At 33.7% G+C, this 20,578-nt stretch overlaps 1 protein-coding gene across 1 annotated transcript; it reads right to left on the bottom strand.

The window, feature by feature from the left end:
• Positions 1–1,370: 1,370 nt before the first annotated feature.
• Positions 1,371–19,000, bottom strand: LOC111052266 (G2/mitotic-specific cyclin-B). Its single transcript, XM_039428831.1, has 8 exons — positions 18,736–19,000; positions 17,396–17,649; positions 15,761–16,130; positions 13,746–13,904; positions 11,587–11,826; positions 9,107–9,225; positions 6,062–6,206; positions 1,371–2,592 (listed from the first exon to the last, which is right to left on the bottom strand). The coding sequence occupies exons 1-8, from the start codon at positions 18,763–18,765 to the stop codon at positions 2,488–2,490; spliced, it is 1,422 nt and encodes a 473-aa protein (XP_039284765.1). The 5' UTR covers positions 18,766–19,000; the 3' UTR covers positions 1,371–2,487.
• Positions 19,001–20,578: the final 1,578 nt, after the last annotated feature.

The following is a 20,578-nucleotide window of genomic DNA, read 5'->3' as shown; positions in this document are numbered from 1 at the left end:
TGGAGGGCCAAGTCTCAACTTATTTTACACAAACTATAGCTAAGTTCTAGACTTTGAACAGCTAAAGTCAGAAAATTAGCTTTCCAAAACTGAGTTTTCCAAAGCGTAGTAGCAATTTTTATTTTCTCATCTCTATAATTGGAAACGTTTTTCCTTGACAAAATTAAACATTTATAAATAATTCAAAATAGCTGAAACTTTACACTATTTCCTCTTTATTTTGTTTAATTTTCTAGATTTTTGACATTTAATTCAAACGTGACTGTATGACAATGACTACGCCCCGTTCGGAAAGCCAATTTTCTGACTCCAGCTGTTTAAAGTCTAGAACTTAGCCAAATCCCGAGCTCGGAAACCGGCCCTTAGTGTTTGTTAGTTTAAGACATTTACAATAAGGTAAACTATTCAATTCAAAATGTGCTTATTTTCCTCAGCTTTGAAATGTAAATTTTTCTTTTGAGAAGTGAAAGTGACAACCTACATTTTGATGTGAACTGTATAATTTGTAAATGTGACAGTTTTAGGCAAGAGCTTGTTGTGCCTTTTCACAATTCAAGTATTTGTACACAATGTAATAAATACAAAGGAGTTTTTCCTACATTTACCTAGAAAACTGGTTATTGCTCCTCTGATTACAGAGCGTCAAGTATTACTTCTTCGCTCTAGTTTGACAAAGAAGATCTATAACAGTAGCTCTACACAACAAACAAATTTTGTCATAGTTATTTTTCTACACTGCTCGTAAATCACTCCTCTCTACAGTAAATATAAATTATGAAGAACCCAAGAAATCTAGATTACAAGAAAGTTTGGTCCCATGATACATTCAACAGAGTTCAATCCTTCCTAATATGACTAAATTTTATAGTTTTTCTGTTTAGTAAGCCCGCCGCAAAGTAGACCCACGCTAATCCACGAAAAGCAACCCACACCGTGGGATGTTTTGTAAACCATTGCTAGGCTTCTCTAGACATCTGTGTAATACATGCAATGGATAATCCACTTGTCAGCTGATTGATTATGAATAATTTTATAGCAATGGTTTACAAGACATCCCAAGGCGTGGGTTGCTATTCGTGGATTAGCGTGGGTCTACTTTGCGGCGGGCCTAAGGCTTGTAAGCCAATAAAAACCTAGAAGTCAATATATTGGTCAAAATCAGCTGAAATAGCATTTACAACATTCTATAGTATTGGAAAACTTTCAATCTTCTATTTCTACGCCACAGCTTCTAATTAGGGTAATATTATGATTGTTTTTTTCATGCATTCAATTGTATATTATTTGTACAGTATGTCTTGTGTGTGTGTGTGTGTGTAAATGAATAAATTGAAAATCTAAATCAATTCACAAGGATAAGAATCAGTCAATTTTACAAAACACGTGGAATTTATTTTAGTAATTTACAAAACACATTAAATATTACAAAATACATGTTTATTTTTCTAGAAAAATAGTCCTGATACTCGATATTTTTCATTACATTTTCGCTTGAAAACTATCTAATTATCAGGAATCAGTCAATTGTTAGCGGTATCATCGCATGATAGAAAATCAAGACAATGGATAGAAAATTATTAACATAAATTTATAAATGCTTTTTAACGGATACAGTACTAAGTAGAGACTAAGAGATGAGTTAATGCAGAAGTGGTAAATTGGAGATGTCAATATACCATGTCGAGTTATGTTTGAATAATTCGACATTTGTAGCTCACTAGGTTAAATTCATCGAATTCTTTCAACGGACTGCGTAGAGTAGTCCAAATTTGTACACATTTCGTGTGCAATCGTTGACTTATAATACTGTACACTCATTTTTGAGATTATGTTGTTTTTTGAAGCAAACATTATTATTAAGATGGTTGCAGAAGCTTTTTCCATACATAAGGCCACAAAAAACATAAAATGTAAAATAACTGAGTATAACGTCAACATTGCTTCAAAAAAGCCCAAGGCTATCTAATAGTCAAAATATAGAGTAACAATCTTAAATTAATAGTCCCTAAAAATAATATAATAGTCAATATAAAGTATACGATGAATTGAAATGTAAATGATTCATGAAAACAGTAGAGGTAGCTTGGCTAAAAGTAATGTATATTATATCTATTGATGAATGGGCTTATTATTTTAAAAACTTTTGTATAGATAAAACGCATAACTAACTTGGAAATATTTCTTATAGGTACTATTGCAATTTGGAATCAAATGTTAACAAGAGTACTAAATAATAGTTTTTTGTAATGATTAATTGAATTCCGGGTAATGATTTGATAAACATTATCAAAACAGAATTGTTGTCTCTTCATCAAATGGGACATCATTCATCATTATGTTAATCTTTATTACAACCTAGCATTTTCATCTTGATCATTGGAGAATATTTTTCATCGTACACTTACAACGATTTACACACACTTCATTTTTGGCTTCCTCACTATGGGCGAATCCATACGTTACAGATCAATCATCGAAGAAATTAGCCTAATCCTCTTCCACTTGTGACAGGCTTTTCAGTAGATCAATCTTATTAGATAAATAGATACTGATTTTCATTTGCTTCGTAGATGAATACTTCTTTTGAATTCCCTGAAAAACAAATAATATAAAGAAATAAATCAAAATAGAAAATTGAGCAAGTCAAACTTAATTTGAGACTGCAGTCAAATTAGTGAAATTCGACCGCAGTTTGAGATCAATTAGTTGTCAAGTTTTAATTTGGTATTCTAGAAAGGTATTAACAACAAAGCATTTCAAGTTGTGGACTAATTCTTTTGTGATAAACGATAAATAATCAAATCCAAAATTTGTTTATTTGCAGAAACCCTTGAGGATATCAAGGGCCTCACACAAGTCAAGAATACAAAATCAACAAAAAATAGTAAACATACAAGCAACAGAGTCTCACTATTAACTAATAAGAAATCCAAATAACAATCAATACATTAAACACATTACAGGTGGTAACTACAGAACATTTATGATGAATTGTCATGGAAAATATTCATAGCACACACACTTTCATAATACTCTTCCAATGATTATAGAACGCATTCTTTAATAGGAATCTTGATAATTTTTGAAAATACATTCAATGGCAAACTTTGCATCCTTTCAGGTAAAGCATTGAAAAGCTTAATAGCTATGTAGTAAAATGTTTTTTGTGACCTAGAGTAATTGCAGAAGTTTATAGCAAGATTGTTCTTCCCCCTGGTATTATAATATTTGACACACACCCTGTTGAACATATGAGCTATGATTCTCCTTAAAATAAACTAAACATTGATATATATATAATGAGGGGAAGGTCATAATACAAATGGATTTGAAACTCTCTCTACAGTGACCTCTGTAAGGAAGACCACAAATCAATCTTACAGCTTTCTTCTGCAACCTGAATAATTTAATACTATATTTCTGAGAGCCCCAAATTAAAGTATCATAGGACAGATGGCTGTGCAAATGTGAAAAGTATACAGTTCTTAAGACCTGTAAGTTCACTATTGTTCTCAACTTTCTCAGCATAAAAAGACCTTTACTCGTCTTATTCGCCATTTTATCAATATGACTGTTCCACTTCAATTTTGAGTCTATGATAAATCCAAGAAAATTAACCATGCTTCGGCTACCATCATGTAAACTATTGCTATACGAAAAGCAATAACAATAGCAATTGTAATATTTACACGCATTTTATGTTGTACTAAAAATTCAAGACTGTTATCTCATTCTGTAACCTACTGTTAAATTGATTCATTATTGGTAGAAGACACTAGTAGTATTTATATAAAACCCCGAATTACAACTGAAATTCAATACACATAGTAAATTTTAAATCATTTTTATAGCATATTGTCAATCATTATTCTTATATAATAATGGCTTAGGGTAAGAATTATTGTAAACACCAAACTATTTGATATAGTTGATTGGCCCATTAGATTTACTACTGGGAAGAGTAACTACAGTGGAACCTCGATAAAGTACATCTAAAGGTAGGCGCACACAGATCGTCATCGGACGGATCGGACGATTAAATTTGATGCATTGTTTTCTATTGGAGTGCGCATACCTATCAGCATCGTATAAGTATGCGCACTCCAATTGAAAACAATGCATCAAATCTAATCGTCCGTTTGGGACCGCTCAAAAAATGTACTAATACGAGCTAGGTACTAAACCGGGGTGTACAATATCAAAGTTAAAAGCTATATGGACGTTTCAAGGGAATACAGAAAAATTTATTATAACGGGGTGCATTATATCGAGATAGAACTGTATAATTATAGTAGACTAGCCGACAGGTTTGCTCTTTCACTTAGTCCGTCAAGCCAAGAGGATTTGTCCTCTGAAAGCTCAAGAAAATCGGACCAATATAAATAGATGTAGGTAGGGAATGTTTTGAACAAAATTTTTGACTTTGCAGCTTTGTTGGGACTTTGCAGCTTAGTAAGAAGGATAATATATTAAAAGTCCCCATCCCCACCTCATGTGCTAAAGGGATGAGGGTGGTTTAAAAGTTGCTATTTTTAAAATTTCACAACTTCAAGAGCGAATATCTCGAAAAACTGTTTGGAATATCGCAAAACTCTATTCAATGTAAATTGTAGATAATTTATCAAGCTTCATTTTTGAATAGTTAGTCATGTCAGTTGAACGCATTTTCCCAAGATATGAGCGTGGAAGCAAACCCTTAAAAATGCAACTTTTAAACCGCCCTCATCCCTTTAGCACCATGAGGTAGGGATGGGTTATTTTAATATATTCTACTCCTTACTAGTCCCAACAAAGCTGCAAAGTCAAAAATTTTGTTCAAAACATTCCCTCTGAATTCCTTCCTCAAATGGTCTATTGTTGCAAAACTATAGATTTCACACCCAACACTAAAGCTTGTAGCTGCTGCAACAGTCGTAGGGAAATGATACATCATCGTTTCATTTACAACTTGTGAAATTACTTCACTTGTGAAATTATACATAAAATTGAAGAGAATTCATTGCTGTATAAGCTTATAATCAACATGTATTTTTTTCTTTTTCCATCAATGTTGAAAAAAGTTATAAGAGGAAAAATAGCAAAAAATTGGAGGCAAACATGTTTTTTTCAAAAATGTCACACCTTCAAGATGTCTCGAAAACTATAGAAGATATAGGAATGTCAGTTGTTGAATGGCTTTTGTAGGAAATTATGTAAGCTTCAATTTTAAATTTAACAGCTATGTCCGTAAGATACATAGTTTTCGAGCTATATCACTACCTCCATAAACAAAGCCGTAGTGCATTCATGTGACGTCAGCACAGGTAGGGCTCCTACACCAATAAAAACACTAGCTGATATAGATCAGCTGAAATCAACGAATTTTGATTGGTGTAGGAGCCCTACCTGTGTTGACGTCACACGAATGCACTACGGCTTTGTTTACGGAGGTAGTGGTTATATGCGAAAAACCAAAAAGTGGTACCTTTGAACCACCCCCATCCCTTTAGCACAGGTAGTAGGAGTGGGGACTTTTGATATATGTTTACCTCCTTACTACCCTGAAATAAACTTCGGGATCAAAAATTGTCTTCCAAACTTTCCTCCTATACCCTTATTTGAACATTCATTGCCTGGACTGTAATTGATATCGAAGTAACATAATCTGAAGAGCGAAATTCATGTTTATTTTTAATGAATGCAGAAATGTTCACTCTTTCCGTACGTAAACTTCAGATTATGTTCAATTATTATAGAAATTTCTAGTACCCTCTTTCTCAATTATCAAAATTTCCACAATTGAAAATGGCATGACATGAGTGCTGAAACTGGTAGCGTTTGAATTAAAAAAAAAAGGTAAAGTGGGTACTAGTTATTCTCCAATAATTACCAGTTCAGGTAGCCATTTTAAAATACTTTTTTCAGATTATGTGTTTCCATGTCGTCACTTTTAAGAACAAAATATAAAGCCTAGGTGAAATTGGCATAATTAAAGGTTGCGTGCAATACATTTAACGATATATGTATCTCTACAACTAAAGTAATATAATTGGGAATTAGTATAAATAAATGAGAAACTCACCCGAAGCTTTGAGGTTTCGGCTTTCACAACCAAATTGGCAAGACTTGCGATGTACGGCTTGACATCTTCGAGAGTGTAGGTTGTGTAGAACACAAGCGCCTGGCTCCAAACTGATCTGTCCGGCTTATCCTTTCCTTCGACAATGCTGAAAACAAATAAAATAATTGTTATAGTGAGGTCCACGTTATAATGGCAGTGGAGAAAGATAGGAGAAAAACGTTGCCGATCCTCTGTCTTGTATAGACGCTAGCTGATACAGGTTTATTGATGTAATATTAACTGTTCATTCTCGTTTAAAATAATCAATTATATCTTATTAAGCAAGAAAATTATATCTTTCAATAATTTCATAACTAAGATGCAATATGTTGTTAATAAAATTAATTCTCCATTGTTAAAGGACGATCTGACAAAAGAGCAAAGCGAGAAAGAGATAGCGCTATCCGCTTTGTTGAATGATAGACAAGGAAAGCAATACTATTGCTAATCGAACACTGCCATTATAACGTGGACCTCACTATAGAAACTAGCCATAAAGCAACACAGATTTCAATCACAGAGAAAAGATAGCATAATTATTATATATCCAATGGTAAGGGGCGTTTTTGTTCCAAATTTCACTTGTAACTCAAGCCGGTTGACCTAACAGTTCTTTTTTGTAAAGCTATGTGACAATAGTAGTCTCTCATAGGCCAGTTACCGACACATCGATTTATGGAAGTTCGATTTTTTGCCTCCTCAAGAAATCTACCAGATTAAACGGAACCTGACAAACACATATTGTGTTAAGTTTATGTGTGTGTCAAGTTATGTTTAATCTAATAGAATTTATAGACAGCAAAAATCGATATTTATTTTAACAAAAAACAAGAGAATTACAAAGATATAAATTATAACAATTAGTTTTTTGTACGGTTATCTTGTGCAGTAGAACAGCTTAGAAATTGCCTTAGTATGCTGAGTTGAATTTCAGTCGAAGCTTTCACGAAGGGCACTCAGCATCCTCGTAAGTGGATTTGTGGTAAAAAAACGTGTTTTTTTTCAAAAATGTCACACCTTCAAGATCAAATAATAAACACTAATCAACAGTTATCGGCTTGAAATTTAGAACATAAACGATGTATAACATGGAATATCTTCTTATGCTATCTTTTCTTCATGCTACAGCTTTATGAAAAAAATAATTAGAAGCAAAGTAACCAACTTAATTGGAAGCAAGGCTGTACATCATTAAATAACAAATTCAATTACAGGCCTTGACTTTCATTCTAGTTTCATAACACACTTAACTTCTATTTCATCTTTGACTCATCATCTCTTCTCTTCCATTCATGAAATCATCATAAATGAAAATGTTTGTATTATCATTCATCCCCTCATCATCAAAATACTTGTAGAAAGTTGCCTTCATAAATAAATTAACTGGCCGACAATGAGAAATTTAACCTTCCGGCAGTCGCGCTGTTGTAAAAAGTACAACAGTGTCAGTTTTTTGCTGCACAAAACTAATTGAATGGGGTGGTGTCAGTGAATGAGTCACCTATGCATTCCAAAATTTCCCCCATCACTCCACTGAGTTGCAGTATCAACCGAGCAATGGTTCAGTCTTTAGGTGCCATTTAGTCGCGACAGTGCATAAGTCGCACTGTGCATAAGATAGGGAAAGACTGTATACGGGGACTGTAAACGAACCAATAACATAGAATTGATGGCTTTGCTTGATGTACCTTATTGGTAATCATCCAAATGTTCATAGGAGTATAATAATCCAAGAAGATGGAAAAAGGAATTATACAATTAATTAACATGTTTTGACAGTAAGCAGAGTGCATAACACTTGGAAAATTGGATGTTGTACAAAATACAACACGCGACTGCTCGTGTGATTGAGTAGGGCGCGACTACCGGAAGTTTAAAAAGTAACTGTTCAGCCTATTTGTAGCCAGAACAGTCTATATAGTGAGGTCCACGCTATAATGGCAGTGAAGAAAGATAGGAGAAAAACGTTGCCAAGTCTCTCCATTTTGCCACTGACTGTACACAGCTGTTACTCAATTCATCCCATTAAATTTAATCTAATATTAATTATCATTTCCTTGATAAAATAATCAATTTAATGTAAAATTGATCAAGAAAATATATTTTTTCATAATTTGATTCAAAAATTTGCTTTCATGATTGAGATCAGATTTTTATTTTTATACAAACCTGAAATGGCGGCTAATTTAAAAAGCTGTGAGCTGTGATACAACAATCTGAATTTCAAAACAACAGAAATTGAGTTATTTGGTAGGTATTCTATTCCAATTTCCTTTAAAAATAATAGAAAAATAGAAATCCTAATTAAACATAAGTATTTTTAATGAATTAATTTTGAAATAACTTTTCAATATTATTTATACCGGTCTAACCTATACGGGTAGGCTAACTTAAGCATGGATGAAGTCTAGGATGGTTAGTTATCTACTTTTAAAATATCATTTCAGGTATTTTAATTTGTGTTTCTCATACGGTAATGTTTAAAAATTATTTCATTGTTTCAAAAATACATTTTAAATCAATTATACGACTTGTGTACTCAAGTATTTTGATAGAATGAAGAAAAAACATGGCGACTGAGAAAATGGTTTGTTCAGTTTTGTACAGTCACTGTCAAAAGTAAATATAAAATATTCTGGCAAATAGACAACATTGCAAAGTGAGAGAGAAATAGTGCTATCTGTTTTGTTGTATGATAGAAAAAGACAGCAACAGTATTGTCAATTGTACACTGCCATTATAATATGGACCTCACTATAGCTTAGAAGAGCAAGGTCTTCAAATTGAGCAATGTCGAGTAAGTATTGTAAGAGGGATAAAAATCAAGCTGAATTCCCACCATATCAGTTTCAGTGAACCGGCACAGTGAAAATGAAAATATAATTCGCTTGAGTTCTAATAGGACTATTCATACTCGCTTGGCCGGGCTGAGTGAGAATAGTCCAATTAGAACTCATGGATATTATATTTTCACTGATCTGTGAGGGAATCCAGCTTTATGATTACCAGTAAGCGGTGCCGAGGGCAGCAGCAGCAACGAGAGAGGGCCTCACTGAACAGAAGGCATACTCCAGACGACTCAGTTCCAGCAGATACTTCGAAATCATATGGTGTTTGGCCTCAGCCTGCAGTGCAGCAAACAACACAATCAATTCAAATAATCATTGAAATTAATCATAATCAATTTAAAATTAAATATCAATTCAAAATTAAAAACTAAATATAATTAATATCAAATCAAGTTTTATTCAAAGATATCACTAAATGTCAAATTCCATTTTACAAATGATATTACAAATATCATTGAATACAATACTGTTTGCTTAAGAAAACTCTTGTCTGCAAACAGACTTATTAACAAATCCAAGACAACAGCTCTATAGAGTAGAGCCCATTAAAGAAACAAGACTAGTAAAGTAACATGGAATAGAAATATTCTTTTAGGGCCGGATTCCGAGCTCGTGATTTAGCAAAGTTCTAGTCTTTAAACAGCTGGAGTCAGAAAACTAGCTTTCCAAAACGGGGCGTAGTTGTAGTCCATGTTTAAATTAAATTTCGAGAAACTAGAAAATTTAACACAAAATAAAATAAATAGAAAATAGAGTAAAGTTTGAGCTATTTTGAATAATTTAGCAATGTTTAATTTCGTCAGGGAAAACTGTTTTCAATTATAGAAATGAGAAAATGAAGATAATCATAAAAACTACGACTACGCCCCGTTTCGGAAAGACAATTTTCTGACACCTTAAGGTAGGCGCACACAGATCGTCATCGGACGGACGGCATGCATCGGACGATTAGATTTGATACATTGTTTTCAATTGGAGTGTGCACACCTATCCGCATCGTATAGGTGTGCACACTCCAATTGAAAACAATGCATCACCATCCATCCAGGTACGAATTATACGATGCGGATAGGTGTGCACACTCCAAATGAAAACAATGCATCAAATCTAATCGTCCGATCCGTGCCGTCCGTCCGATGACGATCTGTGTGCGCCTACCTTAAAAGTCTGTTTCTTGAAACAGCAGACACAGACTGGCAGTGAAAAAATATAATTGTAAATACAAACAATTCAAATATATATAATTATAAATATATATTTTTTGTTATTCTTGACAACAATTGCTATTCTTGAAGAATATGTAATAAAGAATTTTGACTATTGACTATTGAAAACTTTGCTAAATCCCGAGCTCGGGATCCAGTTTAAATTGATATGCCGTTCAAACTGCAACTGTGCAATTGGCAAACAGGCAGACGATACGATCTAATTTTTTGCAGAAGATGATGACAGAATGATACGTGTATGAATCATTAGGATGTGATCACATTGAATGCGTAGCCTATATGTTCAAGTGCAAATCGAATCACGAACCAAAAAATAAAATTTTAAAGTGCCATTGAAACACGTTGTGACTAGCATGTAGCTGCTCATACTGAACGTAACCAGCAAGTGCAACACCAAAGTGAGTGTTTTTATCGCTCTTTCTAGATTTTGTTTCTCATCTGCACGCTTGGACATGCATTACCAAGCTTGAGTTTATTTATTTATTCACAATGGAGACAACGGGTTTACCCAAATATGTCTCCTTTACAATACAAATTGTACAGATACAAATGAAAAAAATAATACGAACGTATGCAGAAATAAATAATACAAATAACAAAAATACTAGAGTTGCATATATTATATTCATTCAATGTGATCACACCCTCAAACTAAGATCAAGACCTACATGTTTACATTATTATTTTAAAACATATAGCAAATTGGAGAGATGTATCACATGTATTTGTAATGCTTTATTTGAAACACTTAATTCTTTGCGCTAAGTGAGAATTTAGAGAACTAGATCTGAAAATAGTGAGGTTATTAGTTTTATAGTTGGGCTGACTTATAAAATCTTGAAAGTGATTTTACTTCAATGAATTCCAGACATTGGCCTGAAAATAAATTACAGAATGTGATATTCAAAGTTATGTATATAAAACTATTGGGCCTATCAAAGATCATACTTTAATTTTTCCGTAATGAGGAGAAGATCAGTTTTGGGCTATGCCTGTTGCTCTCTCTCTTCAAGTCATTTCTATTATGATTTTTTGTAATTGTAAAGATAAATGAAAAAAAAAAAATGTTTTATCTACTTATCTAAGCGTAAGTTAGATCTTGTTAACCTTCTGTATACCTCAACTAACCTTGATACACCAAAAGATGCATGAAGATTATGTTTATTCATATTCATATATTAGGTGAAAAAACCCGTGTTACGGATGGACACGTTAAGCCGTCGTTCGGTCATGTCAGAGGCCCTGAAATTGATCAGTTGCAACCTGAAAACTCTGACACCAGACCTGAGCCAGCCAGGTCACTCGATAACATCATAATTAGATTAAAAAATATCACAATATTGAGGAAAAACAGGCGTTGACGCAAAAATTATTCTCTTCCTAAATTTATATCAATAACTTGTGGACGTACCTCGCTGACGTGACTGTAACGACGCAAAAAATGGATGGCCAATGGCATTCCATAGCAGAAGTCGAGTGCGTTATGGATCACACATTCCATTTCCAAAATTGCTTTCTTGGTGAAAGCATTGTCCGCAATGAATACGAAGTTTTCGATTTCCGGAGCAAACAGCTCTTCGTACTTGGCGGCAATCCACATGGCAGTCACTCCCGCCAACTGCAGCTTGTTCTTAGTTATGCTCCGGTGTTTCTACAAATTCGTAAATAATAATTGGTAAAAAAATAATAAAAAATAGTGAAAACAAAAACATATTTTCAAAATCAGATATAGTGGAATTCATATGATACCGAACTCGATCTGTATAATAGTTCGAAATAGAAATATATTTATTAGCCGATACATACTTGGAATAGTACAGTGGGCCATGTCACATTATAGCCTATGAGTTGAAGAGTATGAATTGAAAATGATTGATAAAAGCAATCGAAAGTAATGAGTTTATTATTTATGTTGTTTATTCTCAGGTCTACTTGGGGTCAACAATGAATGAACTAAAGTTTTATAGATTTCAGAGTGTAAATTTTATAGTGAAACAAAAATTAATGGTCAAGTCTTCGAGATTAGTTTTAATGGAAATCATCAAGAAAAATATGTTGTTTGCAAGAGCTCTGGTCAATTTTCAGAACAATTATTAAATAAGTACAGAAATACTAATATGTACAATAATATTGGAATAAAATAGCACAAAATAATTTGTCATAATCATCTATAGATTTCATGATTTAATATCATTTATAGTGGGGTATAATAATTGAGATTACAACTGAGCAATCTCTTGAATTTGATATCTGTATTACATTTATCTCATCTGTTAATAAACTGAACTACTATATTTGTAAATAAATTCTCCTCTGAATGCAAATGATTGACATTCAGGGAGATTATTATCAAATAAATAATCTTGGAAACAAAACGTTTTCAAGCTCAAGCAAGGGTAGCGGTTGATTTTGTGGTCGCGGTGATGAGTTATCGCTCAGATAAGATAACATCAATTTAAAATCCAGGCGACTGCTACTCCCGTTGGACAGGAGACTACTTGAGGAGCGGTCTCCGCTAAATATAACTTATGAGTTCGTTTTCAAGTGGTTCGGAACCAACTAAAAGCTGCAGGTCCACTCATCCTTCCCATTACAAAAGCCAGGAGCTCATATACTACAAAACTTATAAAGATTACTGAAGGAAATTTTATTGTTTACTAGCAGGTAACCCGTGCTCCGCAAGGGACTTTTTTAAAACTTGACAAACTGAAAACTTGACGTAATGAAATCTTGGAAAATTGAAAATAGGTCTATAATCATCCTCGGTTAATTAACACGCGAGTAGTAGCACGGACTTGCAGAACGTGAGCATTTTGCTCACACTCACCCTTATGGCTCCCTAGACTATAAACAGTTGGTTTTGACAATGCTCTTTCAATATTTATTAATTTCAAATCTTTCTCAACGTGTTTTAAATTATATACTATTTAATGGTATATAATAACATAATACATGGAGGAGATTCCAAAAATACATACTGCAAATTTATTGTTAGAATTTATCATTTTATGGGATAAAATAATCTATTCATGAATGGAATGAATATACCTTCTTTATTTGACTCATTTTTGACATATAGTTAGAATAAAAAGATAATGAAAGTTTAAATCAGAAGATGGAATATAAAATAGGAAGATAATACCTATACATTGAAATTAGTCAACGTTCATTCTGTCATCCTCAAACTGTTCAAGATTGTCTAGAGGACAGTCACAGCGAGGATTACATGAGCTGCCAACCTTGGAAAACGAAAATTCCTAAAGCTACATACAAAAGTTACAATTGTGCGGCAATTTGCCGCGGGCGCGACTACTCGCGTGTTAAGAATATTTATGCAAAATAATTGCATAAATACGTGATGATGCGTCAAACATAATTTTCTTATCCCGTACGTGTATAAGCCAGTTGGTTCCTTTATTACAGTATGGATTTTATAGTTTATCTATTAGTTTTAATAATATTGTGGATTGTGCAATGTTGAAGCTCTGGATCCCTAACTATTCAAACAAATTAGAAATTTAGAATTCTTCCATCAACTTGAAAAACAAAGAATGCAAAAATACAACTCACCTCCAAAAATCTGTCAAATATTCCGATTGACAGATGAAGGGTTTCTAGTAGCAGATTATATTGCTGCTGCACATCTACCAGCCAATCGACTACCATAGCGCGCATCTTCGACGTCACAACAAGCTCCTCCAGGAAATTCTCTTTTACAAGGAATTTCGACTGCAAAAACAGAAGTCGAACATTATGAACAGTGTCAATATATACAAATAAACCCAATTTAAAGCCGTGTCCACACTGAACAAATGTTCGGCAAACATGTTTGTTGAAACAGTTTGGGCAAATTTTATTATGTTTGACAAACAATGTTTGTCCGTGACCAGTGTGGACGCGTCAACAAACAAAATATTTGTAAGTGGAAAGAACAGGTTTTATGTTTTGCAGCAGTTTTAAAGCTGTCAACACTGAAAATGTTAAGAAAATCAGTAATTTTTTGTTTGACAAACAATGATTGTCCAAACTTTTTAAAATGTTTGTTCTTGAGCTCCTCAACAAACATGTTTGCCGAACTTGCATGTCGAACATTTGTTCAGTGTTGACACGGCTTAAGAAGTAACAAAACATAACAAAAACACATTTGACGAAACGAGACATATGATGAAAGTACATAAAAAACAGTAGTAATTTAATACAATATTGGAAAACTTTATCGGGGTAGAGATCGAATTATTGTAGCGAACGTTATTGTTACCTGTATCAATTGATTATTGTTCACAGAAAATGTTAGTCAAGCACGCTGTGCACACATGGACGGGACCCATCCACTAAAAGCTGCTGCATCACGTAATTAGAAATGTTCGAAACTCATATACCCATAGTTAAGGAAATTTTGGAGTAACCAAGAGGGTTGATTCATAACATTTTCAACTCTGCTTTCCCTTAGCAGCTAGCTAGTGGACGCAACCAATATCCCTGGGTGGAGCATGTTTTATAGATAAAATTAATGGTATTTTTGAATCAGCTCCAGTAATTTCCTTTGCTTGTCGGAGTCCAAACGAACAGTAAACGACACTTAACGAACAGTGCCTTAATGGAACCAAACAAGTCAAATTGCTCAGATTCTTGACTCATAATCTTGACTAAATATACTGGTTTGCACTCATTTGAAGCATTTATTAAAAAGTGATGAAATTGCCAATTTCCGAATGTAACTATATGAATAAATATTAAAGAAAAATAATCTCAATCTTCGAAAACTATCGTAATCGAATTTTAGAAAGATTTGTGCGATAGGCTACATACAGAAAATCTATGTAATATCCTACATATTCATATGGAATAGAAGACTTGAGACTGCCACAAAAACTTATGTATTAAATGAAAACGATACTAGTTTGTTTGTTGCACCGTTATCTAAACTAAAAATTAAATCGTGATTTTCATCATATCTTCTAAATTTAATCAGAGGAACCTTTCTATTTTTAGTGTTGAGATAACATAATGTTCACCTAAAGCTGCTTACAGACTTGCGCGCCACGAACACAAGCATTTCACTTTTCATCAGCTGATGCTACGCTTCTTTTATCATCTGTATTTTAGGGCCGGTTTCCGATCTCGGGATTTAGCTAAATTCTGGTCTTTAAACAGCTGGAGTCAGAAAATTGGCTTTCCGAAACGGGACGTAGTCGTGGCCATAGTCAAAGTCACGTTGAAATTAAATTTCGAAAAACTAGAAAACTGAACACAAAATAAAATAAAGAGAAAATAGTGTAACGTTTCAGCTATTTTAAATTATTCAGGAATGTTACATTTCGTTAAGGAAAAACGTTCCCAATTACAAGAAAATAAAGATGTATTTTGCTGCAACTATTTACTGCGACTACGCCCCGTTTTTGAAAACCTATTTTCTGACTCCAGCTGTTCAAAGTCTAGATCTGACCTAAATCCCGAGCTCGGAAACCGGTCCTTAATGTTTCTGAACAAATACAGATATAATCAGCTGACGAGAAGTGAAATGTGTGTGCTCGTGGTGCTCAAGTCTGTATGATGTGAATATTATATCATCCAGAACAACTCACCTCGAGTTCCTTTAAATAAGCGAACATGTCCGGACAGTAGATTCCCATGAACAGCTGATTGTTGCCCATTTCCTTATCGAAGTCTCGGAAATCAGCGTCAGTAGGAACTTGAGGCCCGCGAATGTTGTAAGGAATTCCAAATGCAGGCTGCTTTTTTTCCTTCTTGGTGGTGGGCGCCTTGACCTCTCTCTTGGGGAGTGCATTGCTTGATCTCGCTATGCTGCTACTAGCGAGTGATGCCTTGCTCGCCGTGCTTGTTGACAACACCTTGCTCGCCGTGCTTGTTGACAACACCTTGGGCAGAGCTGTAGCTTTGGCAAGCAGACTCTGTCTTGCCAACACGGTTCTAGTAGTTCTCACAACTGGATTCCTATCAATTCAAACAAGTTATATCATATAGCAAATTAATAAAACCTGAAAAAGGGTTTCACGAAAAAATAAAAATGAGATTAAAAAACCCTTAGTACGGTACCGTACTCTTGAGTTTCACTATCAATCCACTATAGTTCTTGTAATATTATTATTGTTTTTGATGATTTGGTCATTAATAATATAGTTTTTTCGTAATATTATTATTAAGGATTTACCATTAATAATAATTCTTAAGCTTGATTGAATTATTGTAGTTTGTTGTAATTGTAGATTATAAATTATTTGTTTGTAATTTATATATTTAGATGTAGTTTGTGAACCAATGAATCCAATAGCTTTAATATCAGTCTATAAGTCAAGAACTAGATATCAGTATTGAAAAAAATAATCAAAATAAATAATAGTTTGGGACGAAGAAAAACACTTCAACGAAAATAGAGAGAAGGAACAGCCGACTATAAACTGTCATAAGAAGCGACAAAAGTTCACATTTATATATTTAGATGTAGTTTGTGAACCAATGAACTATCAATCCAATAGCTTTAATACCAGTCTATAAATCAAGAACTAGATACGGTAGGCCTATCAGTATTGAACAAAATAATCAAAATAAATAATAGTTTAGGACGAAGAAACACACTTCAACGAAAATAGAGAGAAGGAACAGCCGACTATAAACTGTCGTAAGAAGCGACAAAAGTTCACATGTACAGACAAATTGATGATTTAGCTTTTACGAGCGACTATACAATAGTAAATTTCAAAACTTCAACACAAATAATTGAAAACATTAACGGCCGGTTTCCGAGCTCCGTATTTAAATAAGTTTTAGACTTTAAATGGAAGGAGTCAGAAAATTGGCTTTTTAAAACGGGGTGTAGTTGCTGCAAAATAAATCATTCATAATGAAATTCTCATTTCTATAATTGAAAACGTTTTTTCTTGACGAAATGAAACATTCCTAAACAATACAAAATAGCTGAAACTTAACACTATTTTCTCTTTATTTTATTTTGTGTTAAATTTTCTAGTTTTTCGAAATTTAATTTAAACGTGACTTTGACAATGACTACCGTTTCGGAGAGTCAATTTTCTGACTCCAGCTGTTTAAAGTCTAGAACTTAGCTAAATCTCGGGCTCGGAAACCGGCCCTAAGCCTGTATTTCCTCGGCGACAAGCGACACCAGTGAATCTGCTTTCTTTTTACCGCACATCGTTATATACAATCTACAGTAAAAATTAGGTTTGAGTTGAAAAACATACGTGGTAGTTTTGACGGGCAGAGGAGCAACGGGTTTGGTGAATGCTTCCTTCTTGAGGTTTGAGACCGGTGCAGGGTTGGCAACATTGCGACTAATCTCCCCAAGAGCAGCTCGCTTATCGCCGCGCAACTGAAGACCGCCATTTGCTTTTTTGGTGATATCCACCAAGCCCTGTTTAGCACCAGTCGTTGCAACCGACTTTCCAGCTCGATTCACATTCAAATTCTCTTGACTGGCTGAGTTTATTCGGTTGATCTAAAAAATAACAAAATATTCCAATTTCCATACCCATTAAGAATTAAAAATTTGTATTGCAATAATTGAGAGAAACAGAACAAAAGCGCCAATATAAATTTTTTGGTGAGTTTTTACTTGTGTACCGTATGTAAGCTTTTAAAACTACAGTACTTGCTAGGTACTCCTATAGTAAAAAGCATTTTTGTTGAAAATATGGAAAAATGATGGTAGAATTATATAACTAAAATCACTCTAAAAACGAGTTTTTGAAAAGTTGAAATTTCATTTTTACCAAGGGAGAGTAACCCCAAAACACTCCCTAGGTTCCCCATCAGAACCAAAACTTTAAAAGGTGTAGCCTAAAGGTAACTTACCTTTCAAAATTAATAATATAAAAATATTTCAACACCTTGAAAGATTGTATAAATTTCATAATTTTAAATCAAGTGAAAAAATATATGAACCACAAGGATACATATTATTCATACTGCTGCAAACTTCATTTCAGCAAAGAAAAATTATTATTGAAGCAATACTATAGAGGAAATAATGATCTTTGTAAAAAAGTTTTAAAAACTCCAAAAAGAATTATTAAATTCACTATGTTAGTTCATAATATACCTAGGCCAACAAAATATAATCGAAATTGGCTAATTTTATACTTGCAAGTGCCGCTGACCAAAGTGGTTGCCTACCTGAATCAACATGACAAAGCTAGATAAGTTTTCAGATCAGTAACTTATAAGTTATGGTAATTTTACGGTAAGGAATAAAACTTAGATTTACAACATATTAATAAAGTAGAAGTAGAATAAAGCTAACAATACTGGTGTTTATGGAAATACATTTTTGTTAAACCAATTTTTACATTGCTGTCAAAAATTAGAACAGACAAGACGAATATTATATAAAAATTTAATATACAGATACGAATAAAAATTTCAAGTAAAATGTAAATTGCTTCAGTGCTAATTACTTGAAAAAATAAAATAATAAATATTTTTTTAAATTAAAGACAATTTGAAATGTGAGTAGCCTTTGCAAAATAATTTTCTAGTACCTTAACTAATGTAGCAAGCCGTTTATGAAAAGTTTTACACTTACCGTTTGTCCATTTCTCAGATGAAGAGCCATTGTAATTTTCTTGCAATAAAATCTTTAAAAGATACGTAGTTAAAATGTTCGTGCGTCAAAAATAATAGTTAAAAGTTGAGCAAGTCTACAAAAATCAAAAGTACATGATGAAATCTGCAAGTTGAAATTAGTTGAAAATTGAACTGCAGGTTCCAGTGTTTGCTCCTTGCTGCTAGTTCAAACAAAAAATCAAAATGTCCGTCCACTCGATTGTTGTCATATCATATTGTCCGTTAACTTAAATTTAAATAATTCCAATACTCTTATAAGTCACTGTGAAAATAGTAATTTTATAATAAAAAACGTTGTATTTGATGATTAGAATATCTCTTAACCACATAAAATATGAACTGTTTGTAATACATTCCTCTTTACTGATATAGGTCTGTTTACTCCATATTCAATTCAGTTATCCAAAGTTAGAATTGCTCGACCATATCGTGACCGTTCATCAGTTTATTGAAAAAAATGATTGGTATAATTATTTAGAGTTTGGATTTTAGTCAGAACAATGATTCTACAATATTACTGTATTATTATCTGTACTCTGAATAATTAAAAAATTGCATGAAGACTCTTGATTTACTGAGAAAGATAATAGACCAATTTTTATTTTCGTCAACTAATCAATTAGCCTGATTATAATTTCAATAATTGAAACAAAAGTAGGTACCGTATTCGATTTGTGATAAAAAGTTTACTCAAGATAAAATCATTCAAATAGTGAATCTATTGTAAATTACTATACAGTAAGTTGTTAATATAGTGAGGTCCACGTTATAATGACAGTAGATAAAGATAGGAGAATAGCGATGCTGATTCTCTGCATTAATTAATTATATTTCTACACTGTCAAAAACATAATTGGCATCGTTGTGGACCTAGAAAAGGATAGTACCACCGGCTTTGTCGAATGATAGACAAGGATAGGAAAACCAAAGTTGATCAAATACTGTCATTATAACGTGGACCTCACTATAGGTACCCTAGCCAACTTCTAATACTAGTCTAGTAGGCTAAGGGTAGCCTACTATAAAACTAAATTCAATCTATTTGCGCTTTTAACAGACCCTTTCAGTTATAGCGGTAATTTTAATGACAAAATTTCTAATTTGTAAATGATTAGCCTAAATAATTTTGGAAATTACTACCGGTACCCATGCCCACTGGATTATTGCCATTGAAAAGCAAAAACGACGCTCTAACCCAAGGTACTGTACCCAGAATACAATGTATTATGTATGTATAGGCTACCGTACATGTATGTATTCTAGGTACATTGCCATTGCCCTAACCTATATCCAAATATCCAAAGTCGTAATCAGGGCCAGGTCTTCCTGGATAGATCGTGTCAATTAAACATGGTACGTAAAACTGTAGGCAGCGTCACAGTCCAGCAATGCTTTCGCCGAAAAAATCATCTAACCGGTAGAAGCTCCTTCCAACAAGCCACTTTGACAATGAGCTTCTGAACACATTGACTGGGCGTGCCCTAACCGAGTTCGGCAGGCAGTTGAACATTCGCACCGCCAAAACAGGAAAACTGTCCTTCACTCTTGACAGGCGACAGCGCGGCACATCCAAGTCAACCCCCCTTCGAGTTCCATGTGAGTGCACTTCCTCCCTTCTAGCAAACGTGCAGATGTTTCTCCTGACGTGTAGGAGCGATGACAATATGTACATGCCTTGAACTGTATAAATGCCCAAACGTTGGAATATGGGCTGACAGTGTGCATCATACTCGCTAAACGTCATTACACGAAGTGCCTTTTTCTGGAGCAGGAGTATGTCCTTCACATGCGCCGAATGTCCC

The sequence above is a fragment of the Nilaparvata lugens genome, chromosome 5 (assembly GCF_014356525.2).
Source record: "Nilaparvata lugens isolate BPH chromosome 5, ASM1435652v1, whole genome shotgun sequence".
NCBI classification, from domain to species: Eukaryota; Metazoa; Arthropoda; class Insecta; order Hemiptera; family Delphacidae; genus Nilaparvata; species Nilaparvata lugens.
The sequence above is the reverse complement of the archived record's forward strand: the minus strand, read 5'-3'. Positions and strand labels throughout refer to the sequence as shown.